The sequence below is a fragment of the Lonchura striata genome, chromosome 17 (assembly GCF_046129695.1).
Source record: "Lonchura striata isolate bLonStr1 chromosome 17, bLonStr1.mat, whole genome shotgun sequence".
NCBI lineage: Eukaryota > Metazoa > Chordata > Aves > Passeriformes > Estrildidae > Lonchura > Lonchura striata.
The window spans coordinates 2,863,847-2,888,859 of record NC_134619.1 but is presented as its reverse complement, the minus strand read 5'-3'; the positions used below and the strand labels follow the sequence as shown (position 1 = coordinate 2,888,859).

At 47.0% G+C, this 25,013-nt stretch overlaps 1 protein-coding gene across 1 annotated transcript in view; it reads left to right on the top strand.

The window, feature by feature from the left end:
• Positions 1–25,013, top strand: part of BMP7 (bone morphogenetic protein 7) — a 41,993-nt gene that overhangs the window by 8,667 nt on the left and 8,313 nt on the right. Inside the window, exon 2 of the mRNA XM_021553590.3 lies at positions 15,923–16,115. Coding sequence (XP_021409265.2) covers positions 15,923–16,115 — 193 coding nt within the window. The remainder of the gene's footprint in view (positions 1–15,922; positions 16,116–25,013) is intronic.

The window sequence follows — 25,013 nt, the reverse complement described above, 5'->3', positions numbered from 1 at the left end:
TTATCATCTTTATCCTACCACAGTTGCTTCCCGGTTAGAGTATTTTGTTGTCAGGTTGAATTAAATTTTACAGGAGTAAAAAATCTTATTTCTTTCTCTTAAATTGGAAGAACTGTGAATTTTCTTTTTTTTTTTCTCAGTGTTTCTGCTTCCACCTCATTTAAGAGATACTGCAAATAGCCATCCAAGTTTAAACAAGATTATGTTGTAATTAGACAGACAAACTCATAATTATTTAAGGGCTAAACCAACAACAACAACCCTTTCAGGTTCATTTTGACAGTGTTTATCCAGTGTATCTGGAAAGGCTTACAATTAAAGTGCCTGAAGGGTGGGGATGAGATTTTTCAGCATGCAGTCAGTGCTATCGGGTCCACCTGGCCTGGGAAAGTATGCAGGCTTTGTAGTAGAGAAAATCCCTTCACTTAGATCTTCATGGCAAGCTCTTAAAAGCTACCTTCCTTAAAAAAAAACACAAACCAAAAAACAAGGAGGGGAGAGGGAAGGCAGCTTCCCCTAAGCAATAATTAAAGTGAGCAGGAGCTCTCTCCGTGCTGGGGGAGCAGCGGAGGAGCGATGATCCTGCGAGCATCGCCCTGGAAGCTTTTCCCTGGGGCACACGAGTGCTCTGCACGTGAGCCCAGAGATTGCTGTGGTCCTGCTGCAGCCCCCCTGCGCTGAGCTGAGCCACGCTGGGCTGAGCCAGAGCCCCACTGATGGCACCCCAGCCCCACTGATGGCACCAGAACCCCACTGATGGCACCCCAGATCCACACAGACCCACTGATGGCACCCCACTCCCACTGATGGCACCCCAGCCCCTCTGATAGCACCCCAGCCCCATTGATGTCATCCCAGCTCCTCACAGCCCCACTGATGTCACCTCAGGTCTGCACAGCCCCACTGATGGCACCCCAGCCCCACTGATGTCACCTCATCTCCTCACAGCCCCACTGATGTCACCTCAACCCCACTGGTGTCACCCCAACACCCTCAGCTGCAGCAGCCTGGCCCCAGGCTCCCCCAGCAGTGAAGTCACCAGCCCTGACACCATGGAGGAGCTGGCAGGGTGTGCCCAGAGGAGCTGTCACTGTGTCCTGTGCCCAGAGGAGCTGTCACCGTGTCCCGTGCCCAGAGGAGCTGTCACTGTGTCCTGTGCCCAGAGGAGCTGGCACAGTGTGCCCAGAGGAGCTGTCACTGTGTCCCATGCCCAGAGGAGCTGTCACTGTGTCCCGTGCCCAGAGGAGCTGGCACAGTGTGCCCAGAGGATCTGTCACTGTGTCCCGTGCCCAGAGGAGCTGGCACAGTGTGCCCAATGGAGCTGGCACCGTGTCCCGTGCCCAATGGAGCTGTCACCGTGTCCCGTGCCCAGAGGAGCTGTCACTGTGTCCCGTGCCCAGAGGAGCTGGCACCGTGTCCCATGCCCAGAGGAGCTGTCACTGTGTCCCGTGCCCAGAGGAGCTGGCACAGTGTGCCCAGAGGAGCTGTCACTGTGTCCCGTGCCCAGAGGAGCTGGCACAGTGTGCCCAGAGGAGCTGTCACTGTGTCCCGTGCCCAGAGGAGCTGGCACAGTGTGCCCAGAGGAGCTGTCACTGTGTCCCGTGCCCAGAGGAGCTGGCACAGTGTGCCCAGAGGAGCTGTCACTGTGTCCCGTGCCCAGAGGAGCTGGCACAGTGTGACCAGAGGAGCTGTCACTGTGTCCTGTGCCCAGAGGAGCTGTCACCGTGTCCCGTGCCCAGAGGAGCTGTCACCATGTCCCGTGCCCAGCCTGGGGGCTGTAAATCAGCCTCCCCTCTGGCCCTGGCCAAACCCTGCCCTTGGCACTGGGGGGGCTCCCTGGGCTTTACCAATTGTTCTTCCCACAGCTCGTGGCTGTAAAACCTTTAAAAAGAGACCAGAAGAGCTCTGGGAGGAGCATTGAAAAATGCTCATAAAATCATGCAGTAGCAGTAGCTGGGAGTTTTAATGCTGATGGAGAGAAGAGTTTTTTCCTGGGTGAGGACTGGGGATGGGGCTGGATGTATTTGGTTGTATTTCTCTGTGTCAATGCCTCCTGCAACACCAGGGAAAGCAAATTCAGGTCTGTCATTTAAAGGGAATATTAAAGATTCCTGTAATTTAGAAATCCTGAATTCTGGCACTTACGTTGGAGTACTGTTCTTTTGTATCCATATTTTAGCAATTTTATTTTCAGAAGGCAATTATCTGTAATTTCATGAGTGATAACCAGTCATCACTAAGAGGAATCCACTCCTAATTGTATTTGTTCTACCCACAAGCTGCTCTTCCCTTGGTACACAAGGTTAAAACTTATTGCTTATTCCATCACAAAAAATATTCTGAACAATTTAATCTTCCTTTTATTTGTTTATTACTCTGCAGTCATTATACAAAAAGTCCCACAGGGGCTTTTTAGATGTTAATAAAGAGTACTGCACATCACTTTTCCTGATCTTGTGTGGCACTATAAACATTATGCTGAGTTTAAGTTCCCCTTTCTGACCATATCCTTAAAAAAATCCAGCATTTGTTAAGAGAATGGAGGGGATTTTTTTCTTTTCTTTTTAACAAAAAGAAATAAAAGCGGGGGAAAAAAAAGAAGTAACTTTAACCTCAATCTGCTAGCTACATAAAACAGTAAATGTTCAGTTGAGGCAGGGAAAAACCAGAGCTGCTAGAGACTGGTTGTTTCCTTTTGGAGGAAACAATAAATGTGCCCACTTGTATTTTAACAACATTACTACTGGGCCCCCTAATTACACAAATATACTTGTAATAAACTGCAGGAGAGAACTGAAAAAGAATGATTAATCACAGATCTTTCTCCTCAGCTCAAAAAGAAACTTTAGGGTAACCACTCTTAAATAGTGGCCCAAATCAGGAGATGAAGATATTTCAGCACTATGTGATGAATCATTTGTCTCCCGAGACAGGTGAAAAGGAGAAGCAAATCAGACATGTGGTGTAAAACTTCTCTCATTGGTGTGGACACAACTTTGACCTCTGAATACAGGAGTTCCTGCAATCCATGGCATGCACTGTAATCAAATTACAGAATATTAGAGTCCACATGCAGAAAAATCTCTGACCGTTCGCTGCATTAAAGCCTGACACAAGGAATACAGAAACACACAAAAGAACCCAGAACGGGGCAGAAATGCATCCAAGCAAACCCCAAATATTTCTTCAGCAAACAGGGACTGTCATTTTGCTCATTAGTCCACAGCTGTGAGATGAGGGCTGCCTCACTGAAAACCCTGCAGAGCAGGGAGGTAAATCTAAGCCAGTGTGGCTGAGCCACTGAGAGTCTTTCCTCCCTTTCCTCCAGCTTCAGCCGAGCTGGAGAAGAGTGCTCTTTGCCCCTGCTCCTTCAGAGATGCTTTCCCAAACCCCACTCTCTCCTTTCTGTGCCATTTTTGCCAGATGCACACAGCAGGACGTGAGCTGCGCTGCCTCCATCCGTGCCAGACCCCTGCGAGGGCACCAGGGTGTATTTCAACAGCTGATCTTTTACCCCAGAACTGCAATTGCAAAATTGTGTTTGAAGACACACAAAAACCAAAACAAACCAGAAAATGCTGTTGTTAGGGGCTGACTCAGGAGGCCTGGATGGCCCAGCCCTAGTGAGAGGAATCCAGCAGGGCTGTGGTATGCAGGGCTAGGTGCTGCTGATGTCACTGATGGGCTTATCTTGTACCAAAAGAAAATTCCTCTTGTATAAAAGGGATCGTGGGTGGGAATTAAACTGCAAATAAATCTTTGCCTCACCCTCAGATGCCGTTGTGCCTGGGGCATGGGCCACCAACGTTTGGAGTGTAAAGGGGACAGGCATGTGCCCATGCTCTACACGTGAATATACCACGTTTATCTTCCTGAGGACATTCCTGAAATAACAGTTTAACCTTGCCATCACCCTGAGACACTGACATTTTGCATCTGCAAACAGGAGTATATGTGGGTGTCAGCAACCCCAGGTCTTACATTTACAGCTCTCGGGGCTCTGTAGGGTTAATAAAGAACAAACAGCTGCCTGCCTATTTCTCAATAAAATAAATGTATTGCACAGCACATGTTCCTAGAAAGCAAAAAGCTCCTATGCATAAGCTGGGTCCCATCACAGGCTGAAGGACAGTGAGAGGACGTGTGGTGCTGGCAGGGAGGGTCATTCCAGGCAGTGACCTCCTCTCCAGGTCCCTGTCCCAAACCCAGTGCCCCACCTGAGCTCGCCTCTCTTGGCAGCACAGAGGAAACATGATGATCTCAAAGAAAAATGTGAACTAGGTCACCAAGTCACACTTGCATGAGGAAGGGCACTCCACAGCGTCTCTGTAAGCAGTAACTGAAGTTTCTAATGGTTATTTTCCAAAAACATCCCTCCAAACACTTCATTTGTGTCTAATAATTATAAACCCTGTTAATACCCCTGGACCTCCCACGTGCAGAACACCTGAGAAGGAGGAATGGCTGTGCCAGCCTGCAGAGCACAGCTCTGGCAGGGGTTCTCTGGGGCTGCAGGACCTTTCCCCTCACTCCTTTGCTGTCCCCTGATCTCCCAGCTCTCCTGGCCCAGAGCTGCAGATGTTTGTCCATGCACAGACAAGCTGCAAAGGCCCAGCTGGCCGTGGTCTTGGGGCACAGCTCAGTGCGTGCATTCCAAGCTGAGACTCTGCTGATCACAATCAAAGGCTGAGATCCTTATCTGATGGCCCTGTGCCTGATATCTGCTGCTTATTTTGTAATATCCCACAAACCATTCTCTCAACAGCACCAGAATCTGGGATTTCAGCTAAGAAATCCAGCAAGTCGTGTGGCTTCAAACCTGGGAAACTGGTTTTGAATTATTTTCCTTTTATTCCAGTAAACCACAAGAAAGGCTGGATTCCCTGCAGCTCCTGCCGTGCTCCTCCCAGGGTGCCCGTGCAGGTGTCTGCCCACACTCCTGCAGCATTTGGGGGGATGCTGGAATTGTTGTGGCAATACAATATTAAAGGAGGATTAATTAGATTTATGCTATTTATTTGGGCAGCTGTTCAGTAGATGAAAGGAAGTCTAATGCAAATGAAATGAATAAGCCTTAAGAGGCCAATGTCCAGTCACTTCTCCACTTGTGTCCCTCAGCACAGTTGGTGCAGAAACGGGCACATTCCTTTGGCAAAAATGAGGCATTTGAAGATTCCATCAGCTGAGCTTTCCCTTTCAAGTGTTGCCAGTATATGCACAACATATACGTGTACTTTTAAAAGACTTTTATTTTGAACTCAAGATGTGAATCTATGGCATTAAGAAAAGCAGAACAATCCTTTATTTAGCTGCACCTGCACCTTAATGCCTAATGAGTTTAGTCTGATGGAATCCAGACCTCAGGAAGGATTATAAATTCTCATTTGATTTCATTTACTTCTAAAATACCTTAAACCAGCTGTACCAGTCCAGAATCCAGTCCTTCTTTCTCTATCAGTTTTCCAAGTGTTGAATCTTTTGCTGTCTTAAGTAAATTTATGCTATATATATTTTATTACTGCAATAGTAATAAAAAACAGAGAGCAGCTTGGAAAAAAATTATGTAGTAGACGATAATTAACATATAATCATCTTAACTTAAAAGCATCAGATTATGAGCACAACTTTCATGAAGTTCTTTTGGCCCTGGAGGAAAGATTTGGAACTCACTGTCCAGACACGAGAACTACCTTTAGCCATTTCTGTCTGTTTTGTGTAAATAAATCAGAGATGCTCAGGCAGTGACCTTCCCAAAATTACTGACTCAGGCTGTTTATTACAAATATCTATTACAAGTATCTAATTTATCAAATAAGACCTATTTACCCCAGTGTAGGTACTGGAATGCAAAGGAAAAAATTGATCCTGTTACATCTCTGCATGATCAAATCATTGCATTGAAGAATTAGTATAACAAGATTTGATGTTAATTTGCATGCCCTCTGCACATGCCAGTTGCAGATTGAGGTGCCTGTGCTCCCAGCAGGTTCCCATTTTCCTGCAAGTCCTTCCCTTGTGGGCTTTCCCCCCCATTTTAGTCTTGCCTGTAGCAGTCTCACACTGCCTCTTATCTCCCTGCCTGAATACACTTTATTTCTGACCAGATCTGCTCAGCCGCTTGTCTCTCCTTCCCTGGGCCTGGGGATGTTTCCATTTGCTCAGTGTGTACAAGCAGTCAGGGCAGGCTGCTGGTTTTTGCATCAGTGATATTTTGAGACCTGCTCAGTCTCAGAGCAGGTTGCAGGAAGCACCTTGGGCCCCATTTGTCAAGTGTCTGGACTGGGGGATTATTTTTCTCAATAAACCTTATTGCCATTTAACTTTTCTCCCTCTTTGTGCTCTGCAACCTCTTCCCCTTGAGACACCCATCACCCTCCTGCTTTCTGCTCCTCCCTTCTCTGTGCTGTGGCTGCCACCTCAGCCTGATCCTCATCTCGGTTCCTCCCCAGACTGCTGCTATCTCTGTGACCCTTGGATGCACTGGCAAAATGTGTGACTTGCAATTCACACCTAAGCTGGCACAGCTTTCCTGGGAAGTTGGCCTGGCCAGATACAGCTCCCTGATTCCACAGCACCAGGGAAGCAGCCTTGCTGTCCCCTGAATTGCAAAGTCAGTGAGCAATGTGGTGTGGCCATCATCTCTGCCCAAAGCAGGACAAGGAAAATGTACTCCTGCATCTTCACATACCTCCCACAGCTGCACGCAGAGGATCTGGGGGATGTGTTAGACAGCACACGCCTCTGCTCTCAGGCTGTGTTGCTGCACGTTGTGCAGACAGAGAAAAGAAAGCAGGAGCAATTATGAGCTTCTGCCTGTCCTTTTGCTCACTGCTCAGTTTGGCTGCAGGGACGTTTCTAGGGCAGGGTGTGGAGCAGAGCTGAGGCTGCCTTTGGGTGCTGTGCGCTGCCCTCAGCCTGCCCTGTGCACCCACGGTCCCTGCAGGAGCTGTGGCAGCCTCTGGCTTGGAGCTGCTGTCCAGTGCATCCCATCCTTCAGGTACAGAGAGCACAACAGCCCTGCATGTCAGGGGTGAGCACCAGCCTGGGTTAACCCTGCTCCCAGTGCCAGCACGAGAGCTCGAGACATCTGTGCTGGCCACAGCACTTGGGGGGACACAGGATTTGCTGCATCACCACAGTCCCCAGCTCGCCGCTCTGGGAAACAGCCACCCACAAGGTTTTGGGAATAGGAGAGCTGCTGAGGTGAACCCCCAGGTCAGCACTGTCCTGGGTTCCCCCTTTGCTGTGGGAGGAGGAAGAGAAACGGGATTTGAGAGCCTGGAGAAGGAGATTTCTTTATGGTGGATTCCAGGAGGATGAAGGTAGAAATAGAGGGAGTCTGTCAATAGGAACAACTTCATGAACTCCCTTTTTTTTTTTCTTTTCCCTGTCACCCCTCCCTGAATTCTCCATTCCCTCACACCACTCAAATCCCACAGCAATCCTCAGTGCATTACAGCAGCTGCAGATGGATTGCAGCTCCATGTGCTGCTGTGTTTCACATGACAGGGCTGTGAATAAGGTATTCTGTAGAAACACATCTCTTCCCTGCTTATTTAACTTTGCTTTCCCCAGATACACATGTAGACACAGCAAACAGCACCAGGAGTCACACCACCACCAGTCTGTTTACTATTAGGAGAGTTTCGTGTTCACAGAGCAGTCCCACGTGTAAATTTTTCACAATACCTTTCATCTCGTCTGGCTCTGCTTTCAGCAGAGAAACCACAGCCTAAGCGGGCACCCATCAGGGCACACTCAGGAAAGAAAATGGATTACCTGTGCATAACCTGCCCAGAAACTTCATGGATGTTCTTTAAAAAGAAATGGTTTTGCCATCCAGCATTGCCTCAGAGTGTCTGCAGAGAAATCCCAGCAGGGAACGTCTCTGAATTCGGATGGCAGCACGCACGATTCTCTCTGTCCTTTCCTTCCCAGTGGCTGTTTCCCCCTTTGCCATCTACCATACTTGGGAATTTTAACTTAAAGGACTCGTGGGTGACACATGGGACAAGAGGATGTGGTGACTCACAGCATCCTCTGGTCCCCAGGCCACATTCCGTGGTGGCTCCTGGGGACACAGGCGGCTCCTGCACCGCGCTTCGAAGCTCTCCCTGACGTGGGTACAACACTTAACCCGAACACTGCAACAACACCCATGTAGCAACACCAGGAAGGGAGAAACACCAGTTTCTGTCCTGAGCAGCCCTTGCTAGCTGAAGTTTGACTTGGTCAGGAAGAACTTGCTGCTGTTTGGGAGATAATTAAACCCATCTTCCCTCGCCCGGCTGTTTGCACACGCACAATGATACCATTGTTCAGAGTCATGCAACACATATGCTGACATTAAAGTGTTTAATCTTGTAGTACAGTATTCCATTATTTTTTGGACATCTGTACATGATAGAAAGGCTACGTATTAAGGGATTTGTTGACAAAGAAATGGCTAATGCTGATACATGTGTGGACTGAAAGGATCTTTCCAAGTTGTGTTCTGCAGGAGGGAGGCTGCTGCTTCCCAGGCCTGAAGCCTGGCACAGATGTGATATGCACTGTTGCTATTACCACTTTTCAATTTATAACAAGGAGTCAGTGTTCAGAAGAATTTTGGAAGCTCCCTGCTGGGTTTGTGGCTAGGTGGTCTTGCTGGCAATACCAGCTCCATGCTGAAAGCTGAAAAAATGAAGTGATGGCTAAAGGGAGAATATTAACTCCAGAGGGGTTTTTTCCCCCTTTCGAAGCAAAAATGCTTACCTCAGATCACTTTGGAGAGTGAGCTCTAAAGAATTTCCAGCCTCTGGGTTTGGGGATAGGGATTTATGCAGGCTGTTTTCCATCTTCTTTGAAATTAGTGCATTAACCCCGCTCTCCACCCATGGATGGGGCAGGACTTTGCCCTGGCATACACTGAATTTACCATGCAAGAAACAGTTTTATCACCTTCTCCTCCCTCTGCCTGGCTGTAAAATGGGTCCCTGAGCAGGGAGCAGCTGGGTGCAGGTTCCCTTCTGCTGAGCTCTGCCTGGGCTCTGAGCAGCCCCTCCAGCAAAGGGCACACGGGGACAAGGCATCAGGGCAGGGCTTGGAGAGACGAGCCCAGAGCCCCCCAAATATCTGGGGCAGCTGAACCTGTGGCTCAAGGACAGGCTGTGTTTCAAGAAGTGGCAGGATGGCAGCAATCCCCAGTGTTGGGATGCATTAATGAGTTATAGGAAAACCAAGGGGTATTCACAGATCAGAATCTAGGCTGTATTTGTTTTTCCTTAGGTTTCTCCAAAAACCTGCATTAGCTTCTAGATGACTCGGAGAGCTGCAGCTATTCCATGCAAAAGCCTGCCAAATACTGTTTTTATCACTCTTTGAAAAAAAATTAAAAATATATCTCATCACACACCCCAGGACATTTGCTCTACTCCATTTATAGAACTCCCAATTTATATTCTTCAACTATTTCTTCAATTATTTCTGCTTTAGCTGCCTAATGTCAGCGTGTAAATCATGAAGCCGAGAGAAAGAAACAGATGAAAACCAATCACAGAACTTTGCATTCCCAAATTCTTGCCATTATAAATTTCCTGCCACTGCCCCTGTAACTCTTGCTGTCAAGCACAATGAGGAGGGAAACATGTGCCTTCGCAGGCTGTGGCCTGGCATGACATTATTGCAATAATCTTTATTATAGTCCCCCTTTTCCTCAGAAAATGTAAGGACTGACCTCGCATTTCTTGCTCAGTCAGGCGTCCTGCTGAGCCCAGTAGGCTCTTTCAGCTGCAGAGACCACTGGATCCTCCCCCTAATTGGTTTCCTCCTTCTTGAACCTCAGCAACATAAGGAGAAAAGGCCTATATTTCATAAATGCCATGGTTTTATCCACCAATTTAGAGACAAAGAAGCGCAATTTATAGAGGGAACATTTAGTGCCTGTTAATTAGAAGCCCATCGAGAGGTCTCGAAGTTGGCATTGCGAAAATTTACAGCTCCATTTCACAAGCAGCACAAGCCCCGAGCCCGAGGGGTGGCCCTGGCCTCCCTCCCGCCGTGCTGGGAGGTCCCTGGTCCTCCTGCCATGCTGGGAGAGGACAGCATCCACCCAAAAGATCATCTGGGAAAGGGAATTTGTTTTTCCCAGTTGAATGCACTTCCCAAGGGAGACAGGAGGGTGAGGCAGGAGACAGGAGTGGAGCTTCCCTTTGGGGCTGGAAGGGCTGGTGGGGCTCAGGTAGAGCTGTTTTCTGGGAATCTCCTGCTCTGCACTGAAATGATGCAACAGAACTTTCTGAAGCTTTGGTTTCAATCTCAGGAGGTGACGGTGGAGGGAAAGAAAGTTAAATTTTCTTTGCACTGCTGGATGCAGATGTGCCAGAGTTTGGTTTGGTTCACTGAGGCTGGGATCCATCCACTGGATCTCAGTCCAATCCAGGCAGTCCCCAGCCACCTCTGAAGAAGCAGTGCCCATTTTCTGTAGCTCTGCAGCTGCTGGAGAGAAAGCAGATAAACTTTCCTACCCTCTAAACTGCACAGGTAGACTCTGAAAGCCTGTTAGGCCTTAATACCAGATTTTGGCAGAATTTTTTTTTGCATCCAAATCTCTGAGGGGTTTCTCGGGCAACTGCTGATGGCTCAGCAGCAGCCTGGCTGAGAGGCTGGGGCAGGGGGGGTGTTGTCTTTTGGAATCTATTTTCCTTTGACTTATCTTTCAGTCTCAGGAATTCAGGACCTTTTATCTATTTGAGATTAAAGTCCTTTACAAATCCCTTCTGGCCTTTTTCGGGAGTGAAGAAGTTACAGACAGCCTACTGCACATTCCTTCTGGTGTCTTTTTCCATTGTAAATGAGAAACAAGTAGCTCTAATTGTTGCAAGCACTACAATAAATGAGACAACTGCTCTCAAAGTGCCCTATAAAAACAATTAACATATTATCAGTTGAAAGCGTTAACAAGAAAATTTAAGTTTTTGCTTGTTTATATATTCAAAGTATATTCTAAGTGCATCACCCAAACGTGCCAGGGAGGAAGAGGTGTGGAATTACCAAAGCTTTCCCAGTTTGGCAACCTGAGATTGGAGTCTATTAATCTGATGTTGAGTTTCTTTCTGAAAACCAGTTTTTTACAACTTCAGAAAACAAGAGAGTAAAAATACCTAAGCAGGGAGATTGGCCTCCCGTGAAATCCATCGAAATTAGTGAAAATATTTCTATTGACTTCCCTGGCATTTAGATAAGCTCTTTAATGCTTCAATAATAATTATTTTTAACACAGTCATTCTTGGATAAAAATCTTGTGATTCCCTAGTCCTGTGCTCAACACCTGGGGCTGGTGGCTGGCACGGTGCTGCTGTGCTGGGTCCCTGGGCTCAGCTGGGATTTTTGGGGAGAAATGAAAACACTGCAAGCTGTGCCTCACCATAATCCTTGTGTCACGAGCCAGGCCTGGCCTTCCAGCAATCCCTGACACAACCCCAAAGGTCCAAGCAGGGTTTGCAGAATTGGCTCGGGTTGGCTTTGCACTTTCCAGCAGAGATTGATTTACAAAGGAAATGCAAAGAGTTGTAGTTATTTTATTTCTAACCTCAACATGCTTTGCTGTGAAAATGACCAAACGTGGGATCCATTTCAGTGTCCAGCTTTATGCTGATGTTTCATTTGCTTTGGAAGTTTGGGCACCTGGGATGTTAAATCAGGACCACAAGGTTTTCTGTCCAACATTATTTTTTTTGGTACTGGCTTTAACTGTATTGCTGCAAGCTCTAAATATCAACAGCCACACTGTTTCATCCCTGTCTGCTGATGTTTTTAACTTCTGTATCTTCAGCACACGTCAGAACAAGCACCCAGTATTTGTTGACATTTTATCTCCAGCTTTCCCATATTTTCGGATCTGATACCTGGCTGCTCCACACCTGAGCACATGTACCCATCCTGTTTTCTTTTAACCATCCCCGTCAGTTGCACAACTGTGTCCTGCCCCCTCTTGCATCACCAGCAGGCCACAACAGAGGCTTGGAGAGACAAAGGACTTCAGAGAGCTGGGAGCCCTGTGTGCCAGAGAGCAGCACTCAGATCCTGCTCAGATAGGCAAGGCCAGGCTTTCAAAGGTGCTGATCTGCCTTGCATATTTGTGACAGGTGTGGCCAAGCTACTGATAACCACCAGCCTGAGCTATTCCTTGTTTTGGCTGCATGGCTTTAATTGTCCCCCCACCATTTTTGGTGTCTTGCTTATTATTTTCTCCTGCATCTGATGTCCTCCTCCACCCCACAGCTCTCAACTCCCTTTGTCTCCACCATTCCCAAGGGCTGTGCCAGAGGGAGTGTCTGATCCTCATCCACCATAGCTCCAATTGACTGCCACACTCACCATGCCAAGGGTTATTTTACACCAGCAATTTCTGAGCCCTGTGTTAAATTCGGCCTTCTTAGTTAGGCCAGATTAAGCCCTGTGTTAAATTAGGCCAAATTAAGTTAGAATTTGTCTGCAGTGGTTGTGCCTCAAAATGCAATACTGCTTCTAAGAATGAGGAGAGGCTCATGTTTACACACTCATCACCTGTGAGTGACTTTGGATTGTTTTTTAAGGAGAGGAAATGCAATGTTTTCCCACAGTCAAGGCACACTGTTTCATAGCAGAATTATTTTTCAAGGGTGTTCTTCCTTTTCCTATTTTACAACCTTTGATTGCACATCCAGAGCTTTGGCTTCCTCTCCAAGCAGCTGCCTTGCCAAGGCATTTGAATTGTGAGCTGGAATTTCCAATGTTTGAAATTAGCATTGGGCTAAAACCATTCACCAAAGCCTTTGGGTAGTAGATTTGTGAGAACTATGAGCCTGGGACAAAGATGAGTTGAAGTTCCGTGTGCAGAAGGGCTATGAAGCATATCTAGCAAATATTCAAAATGCTTGATGTCTTTTTAAGGGAACATTTAACATTAATTTAACATTAATGGCTAACAAACAGCAGAGATTAAGTCCTTCAAGGATGACCAAAGGTTCTTCTTATGGTCATTTTGTCAGTAGGGATCATGGATTTTATAAATCTAATGGAGCAACCACAGTCACATCCAAAGAGCTGCAGCAATTCTCTTGACTGTTTCAGTGAACACTTAAAATACCACTATTCCCCCCTGCCTTTTTTTTAAGCTCTGCCCCCCACTCTCCCCCTTCCAGCTCCTCAGGTAATTAACTGGAAATGACCCAGTTGCAGCATTGTCAAAGGTCTAACACCCATCAAACCCAGGAAACTCAGGCTCCTTGAATGCTCCCCTGCTTACCCCGCGCTGTTGTGCTCAAGGTATTACAGGGGGCTACAAAAAGTGCTTGATCAGATCTACTGTACCATATGTTCCCAAATACCAGCACACAGCAGCATGACTTAGGGATAGGATTTCAGCCTTCATAATGAAGAGTCTTGCTTTTATGAGCTCGAGTCAGACCCTTAACGTTATTTTAACATAGATTTTGGTGTTTAATTATGTAATAAGATTTACTGCAGTCATCTAACAGATGTTGATTCAGGGTCAGTGTTTCTCATAAATTAGTTCTGAAAGGATTTGTTACTTCTGGGTCAGCAGATAGGTCCAGAGTGCAAAGAAAAAGGGGAAAAACAATAAACACTGAGTTGAAGGGTTTCTTGGGATTCTTTCTTCAGTTACATATCCACATATTTTCATGATCTTAATGACTATAGCCACAGGAATGTTTGCTTTAACACTAAAGATGGCTCAGGCCAAAACCCTATATCCAAACATCTGCAAAGCATGGGAAAGTTCAAACTTTGGGGCTCTTTATTTTATGACCCTGGCTGTTAATTTTTCATACTAACACGACACATTTTTTTAGGGCTCAGCAGTGGGAATTGCTGTGAACTTTAGCAGCACCCCGAAAAGTTTCATCTTCATGTGCTTGTTGTCAGACCTTGTGTATAAAGTGCAGCTAAAGGCCGGTGTTGGTTGATGTAGTTGTCATCACACACGTACTGAAAAACTGTACCCACCTTCCTCTGGAAATTTGGCCTTCCCGTGTCTTTGGAAGCAAATCAGGTTTGCACATCCTACTGCTAACAGCTGCAACTAAAGCCACACAGCATTATACTAATTCTTCTACATTTGTGGTTAAAGGAGTGATTCCATATTAAAGTATTTTTCATTCCATTTTAATTTAGTTGCAGATAAATTCCTTTAAAACTGAAATTATGCTCTTTATATCTTATTCTGTCAGGAGTACTTTGGAGGAAAGGGATTGAGGCTTGTTTAAGAGTGTTGCTAGCACGTCTAGGGCAGCTGTAGCCTGCCAAGTCTTTCACAAACACTGGTGAATATTCACAATATTCCTCCACATTAGGGTATAAGACACTAAATGTTGCCCCTGAGATGTTTTAGTAGAGGTGCAACAGAGACTGCTCAACACATAAAACCATTTGCTGTACTTAATCACCTTTGTCTTGGAAAGTTTAGAGGTTTCGTACCTCAAAAACTCCTCTAAGATGAATCCCAGCTATGAGTAAGAGCTCTGAAGCATTTCCCCGAGCAGCAATCACACAGTGGCAAACTGGACTCCTCACAGAAGGGATGTGAGAGAGGAGGAAGAGTCCATGGCCAGCGGCTGAGCCTGGGCCAGCAAAGCAGTGCTGAACCTGCTCCATGGACACAGCCCTGCTCCAGAGCCTCCCACGCTCTGTCCCTGCCATGGGGACACCCTGGCCAGGGCTCATCTGTGTTTGCACCACGCAGAGCTGTAAATTTAAACAGCACTTTCCAGACCCGGCCTTGAAACTCCTCTTTTTTCAGGAGTAATTCCCTTTAAGTCAATGGATTTACACAATGGATTTGCTGCTGCCAGAAGAAAATCAGGCCTGTAGAAAGACACACATTCTTCGCCAAGGAAATCTCAGAGCTAACTACTTGAATTGTGCAGTCAAGCTGCAGAGAGGTCAAGTGGACAGACGACAGGACTGGGACATATAGGAAGTCCCTGGTTCAAACCTCAGCTCTTAAAATGTCATGCGTTGTGACCTTGGGCGAGTCAGTTCATCCCCTTATACCTCCATTTCCCCCTTTTCCTTTGTCCGACTTGTCTGTTTAATTTGGAATTTGTTCCAAGAAGGGTGCCTAGGCTCATGTGTTGGGCTGGGGCACTGACACCTCTCCTCCCCCTTGCTGGAGGACTGGCTTGAAGTCTTTGTTTCCTCCCAGCACTGACCCCCTGCTCCCGTACCACAAGCAGGGTTCCACGGGACCACCAGCTGCCCATCAGGGGACAGGCAGGCCTGTCACCCCGTGGGATAACACACATCCATCCCAACGCTGGCCTGGGAGGATCTGGCACTTGTTATTTCCCTTATTTCAGTCAGGGTTGGGAGGTGGAAGAAAGTCCTCACTTGGAGTAGTTTCTTCACAGCCCTGATCACTAAAGATCTTTTAAAATGAAAGCTTTTACCCTGTGGAGCGGAGCCATGAGCTCGTGATGGCACCAAATGTGGGTCGCTGGCATGAAAAGCCTCAAGGGCTGGAATTTGTTTCTATGGTGTGTGGGTATGTGTGTGTGTGATTGTCAGGAGCAGAGCCAGGCCAAGAACCAGCACTCCTGAAAAGCCCCATCTGTTTGTCTCAGCTCCTTCCCACAGCCGCTCGCTCCTTATCGGTGGCAAATGTCCAGAGTCACTTGTCAAGCACAAAGCTGCCAAAAATCATTAAAACACAATGGCCCCCTGTACCAGCCAACTGTAAAGCTGTTCCAAAGGGAGCCTGATAAACACATGTATGCCCACAATAGCCCAGAGAGAGGCAGGTATTTCCTCTGAGCTTTAGTGACCCGAGCAGCCCCATCAGATACTCCCGCCCTGCTCTGTTGTGGCGACTGGCGAGCGCGTTTGATGGCGAGGGGAAGGGGAGCAAAGCAGGTGGCTAATGGGCCCTTTTCTGTTTCAGTGGAGCATGACAGAGAGTTCCACCACCAGCGCTGCCACTACCGAGAGTTCAGGTTTGATCTCTCCCGAATCCCGGAGGGCGAGGCGGTGACGGCGGCCGAGTTCAGGATTTACAAGGATTTCATCCGCGAGCGCTTCGACAACGAAACCTTCCAGATCAGCGTCTACCAGGTCCTGCAGGAGCACCCGGGAAGGTGAGGGGCCCACGGGGAGAGCCTGCTGGGAGCACGGGCGGGTTTGCTCCTGCAGGGAGCTGCAGCCAGCGCTCCCAGAGATGCCATCAGAGCAGCGGCTGCGTTTGGCTCTGGGGCGTGCAGCGGGTCCCAGCCCACGCCGCTGCAGCAGCTCCTGCGTGCTGAGATGCGGCAGAGGTGCCCTGGGAGCATCCCCAGCGCTCCTGCTCTGGCCTCTGGGAGCACTCAGTAGCTAGTGCAGGAAAAACTACCATAAACCAGGAATATTTCAAGATTTCTGGAAGTACTCCCCCCTTCCTCCTGCCTCTGATGGATCCTGAGGTGGCAAACCCAAATGCTTCCTTTGGAATTGTAGCTTAATTACTAGCCCTTATTATCAAAGGCATTCGAGCTCCCTAATTAACAAAGACAGATGACACTATGCTTTTTATATTGACTGATTGTTTAGCATGTGCAAAACTACAAGATGAGCTATTAAATCCCTTCCAAGCAATTATTAATGTATGCCAAGCTCCCTGACAAATCCTCCAGGGAACTTGAATAAGAACATATGTTCAATTTTCTCATCTGGTTTTAGTTCCAATTAATCAGCAATCCCAAACCACTTATCAAAGGCACTTAGTTTCATTTGCACATATTTCTTCTACATACAAATCCTACCCAAAGTAAGATTGCATTTATTTATGTGAAAAGTATTTACAATCACATTCTAGTCAGAAGTTATTCTTTAGGACTACTAAATATGGGCTAATAATACTACAGTCCTAATTTAGGTTTATGAAAAGAGAAACACTAGGGATTTAAAAAGTGGAAAGTCCAAAATGGTAAGAAAAAAAAATATAATCAGGATTCTGGCTTTATAGTTTTATAAGAGCTAATAAAAACGCAGAAAAATTGAAATATGTCAGGAAACCTTGACAACTTTTTTTTTTAATAGTGAGAATTTCTACCAGCTTTGCTGGATGGTAAAATTATTTAACCACTGGTGTGTTTTCTTCCACATCTGAAATTCTGATTTTATAGCTTAAAACTCATGGCTCTCCTAGCATTTCTAATGATGCAATTATTTGCAGTGTTTGGGGACTGTGCTAAAACTAATATATTTTTATCAAACAGTGGTAATTCAAATTGTGCATTTTAACCAGGTCTTCCTTAAAGGAGATGGCAACAAGCCAGAGCTGTGCACAGCTTACCTGCTTACCCTAAACATTTCGGTTTATTCCCTCTTAGGCCATTCCAGAGGCAGCAGCCTCCCTTTGCTGTATTTCTTGAGTGGGTTATTTAGGTGCAAGCCTGCAGGGATATCCTTCCAGTCTTGAGAAGAGCAGAAACTGCAGATGTGCTGGCAGAGGAGGAGGTACCAACCTGTGTGCCAGGGCACTGGGGAATTGCCAGGAACCTGTTCTGAGTAAATGACCTTCCTCATCAGGTGCCAGGGAAGCTCCCCCTCAGGTCCTGGTGAGTGAGGTGCCCACTAGAAATCTTACTGACAGAGTCAGGGTGAGATCTGATATCTTCATTTTACAGTGGTGCATCCAAAAGTTGGTTACAGATTTGTTTAGAGAGGATGGGAAGGTACTGCTGGGGAGGGTTGTGTGTGGAGCAGCAGATGTTTCTGCAAACTGTCTCCTCCATTAATTCCTGTTCCTAAAGGGAAAAAAAAACATATGCAAAGGGTGGGCATATACATCAACCACTGTCTGGAAGAGGTGAGGAATCTTGCTAATTATACAGATGTTCCAGCTACAAGATTAGATGCAATTTTACTGCATCATATTCACCACAGCAACACTATTTTTAATGAGTCTCCATGCATATTCCCCTTTTGCATACATTTTGGCACAGGCCGTGACGAGTTTTGAACAGTTTGTCCTGAAAAAATATTCCTGTTGGTTTGGATTGACCAAAGGTAAAAAATATTGTCACTAACATTTGTAAAAATATTTGCTCTTTTTCTGCATTTTTCCACTGACATTTTCCACCCGGCTCTGTCACAGCCCAGTCATCCAAGTCAGTGTGTCATTGGGCAAGTGGAGAAAGAAAACAAACTCTCTCCAGTGTTGATCAAAAAACACCCATTGACTTTGATGCTTCCTTGGCTGTTTGTCTCATCCTGAGCCGTGGAAAGTCAGCCCCATCTGACGTTGTTAGCAACAGGAGCAAAACAAAGCCAAACCCTCCCTCCCATGCAGGCAGGGAAACCTCTGCTGCCTTTGGGTTTCCTTCTCCCAGGGCTCTTCTGACACAGAAGCACTGCTGGAATTGCCTTTTGAGCCCTGAACCTGGAATGCTCCAGGCTGGTGCTGCTCCTGTGCAGTGCCCAGGGCACAGCAGCTCTTGCCAGGCTCCCGGGGGCAGCTCAGCATCATCTCCCACACAGCAGAGAGCAGGACAGCTCCCAGAGCCACACAACAGCACAGGGCGAGCTGGAGAGCTCAGGCTGGAGAGATTTTCCTCTGTGAGATGTGCTGAAGGCAGGATTTGCAGTTAAACCACAGAAGAGCCTCCAGTTAGGAGGGTGTGATGGTGCCCTCAGCTCACATAAAGCAGAGGTATGAGCAGTTCAGGAATTAATGACTTCACGAGTTCAGACAGGTTTGAGGTATCTAACCAGCAACATCTCTTGTGTGCATTTCATTGTCAGTGAAAAATACAGGCTTGGGTGTTTCCAGAGCAACAGCTGCACCCCCAACAGATTATTCCTGAAATCCTGCCCCTCAACAGCTCAAGTGTTCACAGGGTAGAACCTCTTCCCCATCCATCTGCTCAACCTAACAACCCTGGCAGCAAAAATGAAGGCTCAGCCCTTCCTTTGCAGCAGATGAGATGCCACTTGACTTTGGACTGCCAGAAATTACATCTCTGTCAGACTGAAGATATCATTCCAGGAGTTTGTAGGAAATCAGGCTAAATGATCAAATATTCTTTCTCACTTTTTCAAATCTTTTGTTGCAAGGCAAGCTCTTCAAACTGGCAACATCTCCTTGATAAAAAGGCGTGCACAGCATTCTTCAGGCACACAGCATCAGTTGTTCACTTTAGGCAAACAAGTACATTCATGAACAAAAATGCCCCAAATATCACAAACACTGATGATGTTTTAACTGGTATAATGTGTCTCAGAGCTTTCAAATGCATAACTCAAAGTCCAGTGACTCATGTCCAACTTCAGTTTGGACTTTGTGGCTCGCTCACCCAAAAGCCTGGGAAGGTTTTACAAAGCCAGTGCCTGACTTGGGCAGGGTGAGAGCAGCAGGACATCCAGCCCACGTTTGCGGTGACAAACCCTCCTCAGTGGGAGCTGAAGGTGGCCACTGGGGAGCCAGAGGCTGTTCAATCTCCTCCTCCCTGGAAAAGGAGGGAGAGCAAAGCAGATCCCAGTGCTCAGCCAGGGCATCCCCCTCAGATTATTAACCTGAAGCTGCAGAAGAAATGCAAACTGTAGAGCAGCCCTAAGGCTCAGAGCTCCATCCTGCCTTTCTGTCTGCACTTTTTGAAGCTGAAATACCTCATCCCAGAGTTACATCTCCTATTTCATTGGACCCAACTCTTGCACTGCAGAGTGAATCCCAGCCCCTTTGAAGTCGATGGGAGTTTTGTTACTGGAGAGAATAAAACCAGGTACTTGACCAGCCCTTGGTAATTGAAATGCAGTTGTTACATGTTCACTTTGTGGCCATTATGGATTTCACGGGCTTCAAAGACAGTGATTTGAATGCTCATGTTACCAGCCCTAAAGAAAAATCAGCTCTTGCAGGATGCATTCCTGCGTTTGACTTGCAGCTGGAACGCTTTAGCTTGAGCTTCAAACTACACCACTGCTGCACCAGATCAAACCTGAGCCCCTCTCCAGACCCCTTTCTGCCATTTGTTGGGGTCTGGTTCCATGTTGTGGGTTGGAACATGTAATTCTAGTACCTAAAGAAGGCTTAGGCTCACCCGACCCATAAAGCAGATGTGCCTTCTTTTTGGGGCTTTTCTAAGTACCAGTGTGATTGTTCTGAGGATGGTGCAGCACAGCACAGTTGGATTTAATGAGCCCCAGCACCATGACAGTATCTACAAATACTGACAATAACTTTGATTATAATTTTTTGGTGACTTATCTGCAGCTCAGTCGATAACTACATTTATCTCTCAGCAAGTAGCGAGGAAACTTGAGCATAGAGATCCTGCAGCTCTCCAAGAGCAGAGCTCTATCTGGTTTGCTCCTTCAGATCATTCCTAAAAGCCACTGCAGCCTGCAAAACCTCTGACAAGTCCTGAACTTAGCAAGGCACAGCTCTTCACAGGCACTTGAGGAGCTGCAGGAGGCATTTTGCATACCCCAGTGGGTCCTTGCTGGGTAAGTGATGCACTAATGAACAGCCCTTCAATGCTGAGCAGAAACAGCTGCACAGAAAGTGTCAGAGATGTGTGTATAACCTCATTTCTCCCAGCACTGTTTGTACAAGAGGCTTCATGTTTAGGAAACATGTTGCATCTCAGTAACAAACTCCCATTGCCACTTTTAATCAGCCTTTGAGATCTGGATCTTACCCTTCTCCAACACTGTGCAAGAAAGGCAACACAACTGCTGGAAGCACACAAAGCAGAATTAAGAATCTGCTGCAATTTTAAAATGAATTTAATTTTCCCCTAGATTCAGCAGAATTTACACAGATCTGTTTCACTACCACTACAGCCAGTTTTCAGGCCAATCCTTGGAAAACACATCTAGCAAACTGAATTCCTGATGTGGACATCCCTTCACCTGGCAGAGCCCCTGGGCTGTGTTTGGCTGGTGGCATGGGGAGGGTTTTTATCAGTGGGGAGAGCTTTTATCAGTGGGGAGAGCTTTTATCAGTGGGGAGGGTTTTTATCAGCGGGGAGAGCTTTTATCAGTGGGGAGGGAGAAGGAAGGATGAGCAGGGGATCCCAGGCACAGGGAAGGGAAGGTGTGGGAGGAGGGCTGCATCAGGTCTGTGTACAGAGGGTGTTGCAAACGTGCCAGGGAGAGGCCCAGGGAGATCCTGGGGCCCTCTCAAAGTAGGAAAGTCTGAAAAATATTTTCCTAAGCTTGTCTTTGGACAGCTGCAGCTGACTTTAAGCAATGACACCAAGCAAACTGGAATCTGGATACGGCAGGTTTTTCATCCAAACAGATGTCTTCTAACCTCACATCTCCTCTCACCCTCCCAGGGTGCCCTTTTTGCCTTCTCCTCCCTCCACCTGCTGAAGCCTGGACGTGAATAACCCCCTTCCCCCATGCCAGCTCTGTCCTTGGGCTGCCTGCTGGAAAACTTGCACCATGCCTGCGACCCAAACAGCCCCTCTAGGGTTAGAATATGAGTGGAGAGGAGAGGATTGTGCTCCTGGCTTAGACGCTGTGGTTCACATGCTGAATCAATAAGAATTCAACATATCCATGCCTCAAGTGCTTCCTGCTTTAAAACAGAAGCAGGAGGGTTAACCCACATTTGTAAAGCCATCCAGAGGCTGTTGCAAGGAGCCTCTGTATGGTTCTTGTTTAAAGCAGTGATAGGTTTGTAATTCCTGCAGGTAGAGGGGGGGATCAGGGCAGCCCAGCTGCCAGGTGTGCTCTTAGGGCTGAGGGATTCCCTGTCCCTGGTGCAGGCAGGGCAAGCAGGACCTGCTGCTGTCAGGACAGAGCCAGGTGAGCCTGAGGGCTGCTCCCAGAAATCACCTTGCCTTACAGTGTAATGGAAATTGCCAAAGTCACCTTCACTGCCGCTGCCTGTCCTTTTTCCCATTTATTTTTATCCCTCTTGGAAGTGCTCATCAGTGTTTACTACCACTTGTCAACCAGCAGCTTGAAATAACAGGGCTGACGAGCAGGATGGGGACAGTGAGTGAAGAAAATAGACTTAAAAGCAGGGACTGTTTGGCAAGAGGACTGTCCTAAAATAGTGTAGACCTTACAGCATTATAGTCTATAAATGCAGAGCTTTATCTCCTGTTCTCTTGCTAATGCAGAATTTTTATCTCTCATGTTTTCATCCATGTTCTCCTCATGCCCCAGCTCACCAAGGCAGGTGACTGGGGCAGATGCAGCACTTCTCATTTTTGGATCTATTTCTAGTGTTTATGGCTTCAAACCAAGCTGTATCCCAGGGACTGAAAAAGTACCCCAGCAAAAAGCAAAGGAGCCATACATACTATTTTCATAAGGCTTCGCTGTTGTTAATCCTTTCTCTTATTTTAGAATTGCCATGTTGCAACAATTCCCTTTATCCCACACCTTCCCTGCCTTATTCTCTTATTTCTGTGCTCACCCCCACAATGCTCACTTCTTCCAGCCCTTTTCTCTTCAACTAAATATTTGTGATCCCTTTCCTTACCACCGTCAGCCCTTTGGCAGGTCAGCCCTTCCACCTCCATAGCTCCAGCTGCTTCCCAGACACGACCTCACATGCATCCTGCCCAGCCACCCTCACGCTGCAGTGCTTGTTACTCACCCCTGAGCCCAGAAAACAAGTTCACTCAGGAAGTTTCACAGACCACACAGCACTTAACATGACCTGCAGACAAATTTTTGGGAGTGCTTTCTAACAGGAGGTGACTCTCCTGTCTGGCATCCAGTGTGAGACACTACCAAAGACATCAGCAGGCAAATGCCAACCTCCTGTCTTCATCTCAGGCTCCACTGAGAGCCTGATGCTTGAGACAACTGAGCAGAAAGCCCCAAATTTTATCATTGCTAAAAGCTCCGACACTCCCGCTGATGTCAGTTCTTTGAACGCTGAGCCATTTTGATGTGGTCTCAACAGAACATACTTGTGGTCTGGATCCAGACTTTGCAATTTATGTAACTCTAATCTAGACATTAACATTTCCATGTCCCTGCTTAATTTTTTTTTTCTTTTTGTAAAATGAGGATCATGTGCCTTTCCTATCTCTCGCTCTGGAAAAAGGCATGGTGCAGTTTCTTGCATGCACTGAAATTCTAAAATGAAGGAAATGAATGCTGGGCCAAGGAACCAAAGGGGTTTTTTTTGCCTCCTTGCTGCAGAGCCATCATTCATTGCTCCAGGAACATGATCTGTGAGTACACAGCTGGAAAATGAGGTACCAGGAGCGAGATGTGCACTAGAAACCTTTGGGCTCAGATCTTTATCTCACAGCTAAAACCCAAAGCAGCCACATTAGTTAGAATTAACCAGCACTACCCTCTGTGACAAGTCATTAGATGGGAGCCCTCAGAATAAATGCTGTTTAAGCCTTAGCAGAACAACATTTCTTTGCTGTGTTTACTGTGTCTTGTCCAACAAGGATATCTCGAGGGCTGGCTGCCTATTAGCTGGTGATTTAATGCTGTTTGCCTGACTTTGGAGAGCAGGACATTCCACTTAAAGGAGGTTTTCTTTAAGAAGGAGAGGTTTCTTTTCATCTGAACAGGAGCCACATCTCGGGAGCCTCTGCGTGCAACACCAGTGAGGTTCTGCATCCCAGCCCTGGCGAGCCAGGGCAGAAAGCATTAATCCAGGAGTGCTTGAACTCCTCCAAAGGGCATCTGACACGGGGCTTTCTTGGGGTCCAAATGTTCCAAGCGTGTGTGGGAAGGACATTTCCCTTCTGTGGGTCCCTTTGATCTCTCTCACTTCGGGCTTCCCCTCCAGGCCTATTGTTTGTAACTACAGGAAAACAAACTCTTTATACAATTTCCCAGACTGACTCATCCTGGTACTTGATGCCTCCTCTTGTAGTCTGCTTACCCTGATTGCATGATGTCAGCATGGGAAGCTTTTTTTTCTGATGAATGATATTGCAGCTGAACAGTAGCTAAAAACAATAAAATGATCATGATCTCCACTATCATCAACCTGCAAACGACAAGGGGAGAAAATCAAGCAAGCCGAGTCCCTGTTAACCAAACCTTGTGTGAATCATGAGTTCCAGTCGGGGGCCATGCTTAAATAATGCATGGGTGAATAAAAAACCCTTTACTCCTGGAAACTTGGCCTCAGCCATGGAAAGGGCCAATCCATGCAAGTCCCTCATCCCTGGCTCCTCTGGGATGTGTTTGGTTCAGTGTGCTGCAAACAGGGAAGGGTGGGAGGTGTGGGAACGGGGCCACTGCTCCTGGGTGGGGATGAAACCCCAGGAGATTTGTCCCCTGCTTGGAGTTCAAGCATCCTGCATTGCTGTGACTGATGTGAGAGGGGTTAACCCATCCTGTTTAACTTCAGATTTCTGGGAGCACTCAGCAAAGCTGACTGAGCTCCCAGCACCTGCCTTGAGCCTCTGCATTGCTGCACCACAGCCCTTCCTGAGCCACCCTCCTGGGCTCCCAAACATCCACTGGAACACTCCCACAGGATCCCCTCTGCCTCAGCAAGGAAGTGTTGCAGCAGGTCCAGCTCTGATGTAGGGCTTCTTCCACAAAGCAGGGCTTTGCTTAAACACAAGCACTAATTGCACCCTCAGCAGCACCAGCTGCTCAGCCATGGGGTGCCCAAATTTCTCCTGCTTTAGGGAGGAAACACAGAATTTTCTTCCTGCACGCACTGGGCTGTGTGAAGAGCTTGTGTGCTCTGCAGGAACTCATTTAAAAATTTAATTTCATGTAAGCCAGCACAATCAGAGGTGGGTGGTGACACCCCTCAGCTCACATCATCATCTCTTACACACACTGGCCCACTAAGGTTGAAAGGAAAGATAAATAGTAAAAGCATTGCAAAACCCCCTCCATTCCCCTTCTGCATGGGACAAAAGCTTCTAATTTCTTGGTATGTCAAAAGGGAACAAATCACTAAAAGCTGTGAGTCAAAAGCCCTTATACCAACAGCTTTGCTCAGATTCATTTCTGATCACTTGATGTTTCATGCAAACAAGAGCCACTGTGTAAAACAAGCTGAATATACATATTTGCACTGCCAAATCTATAGTGACCAAATT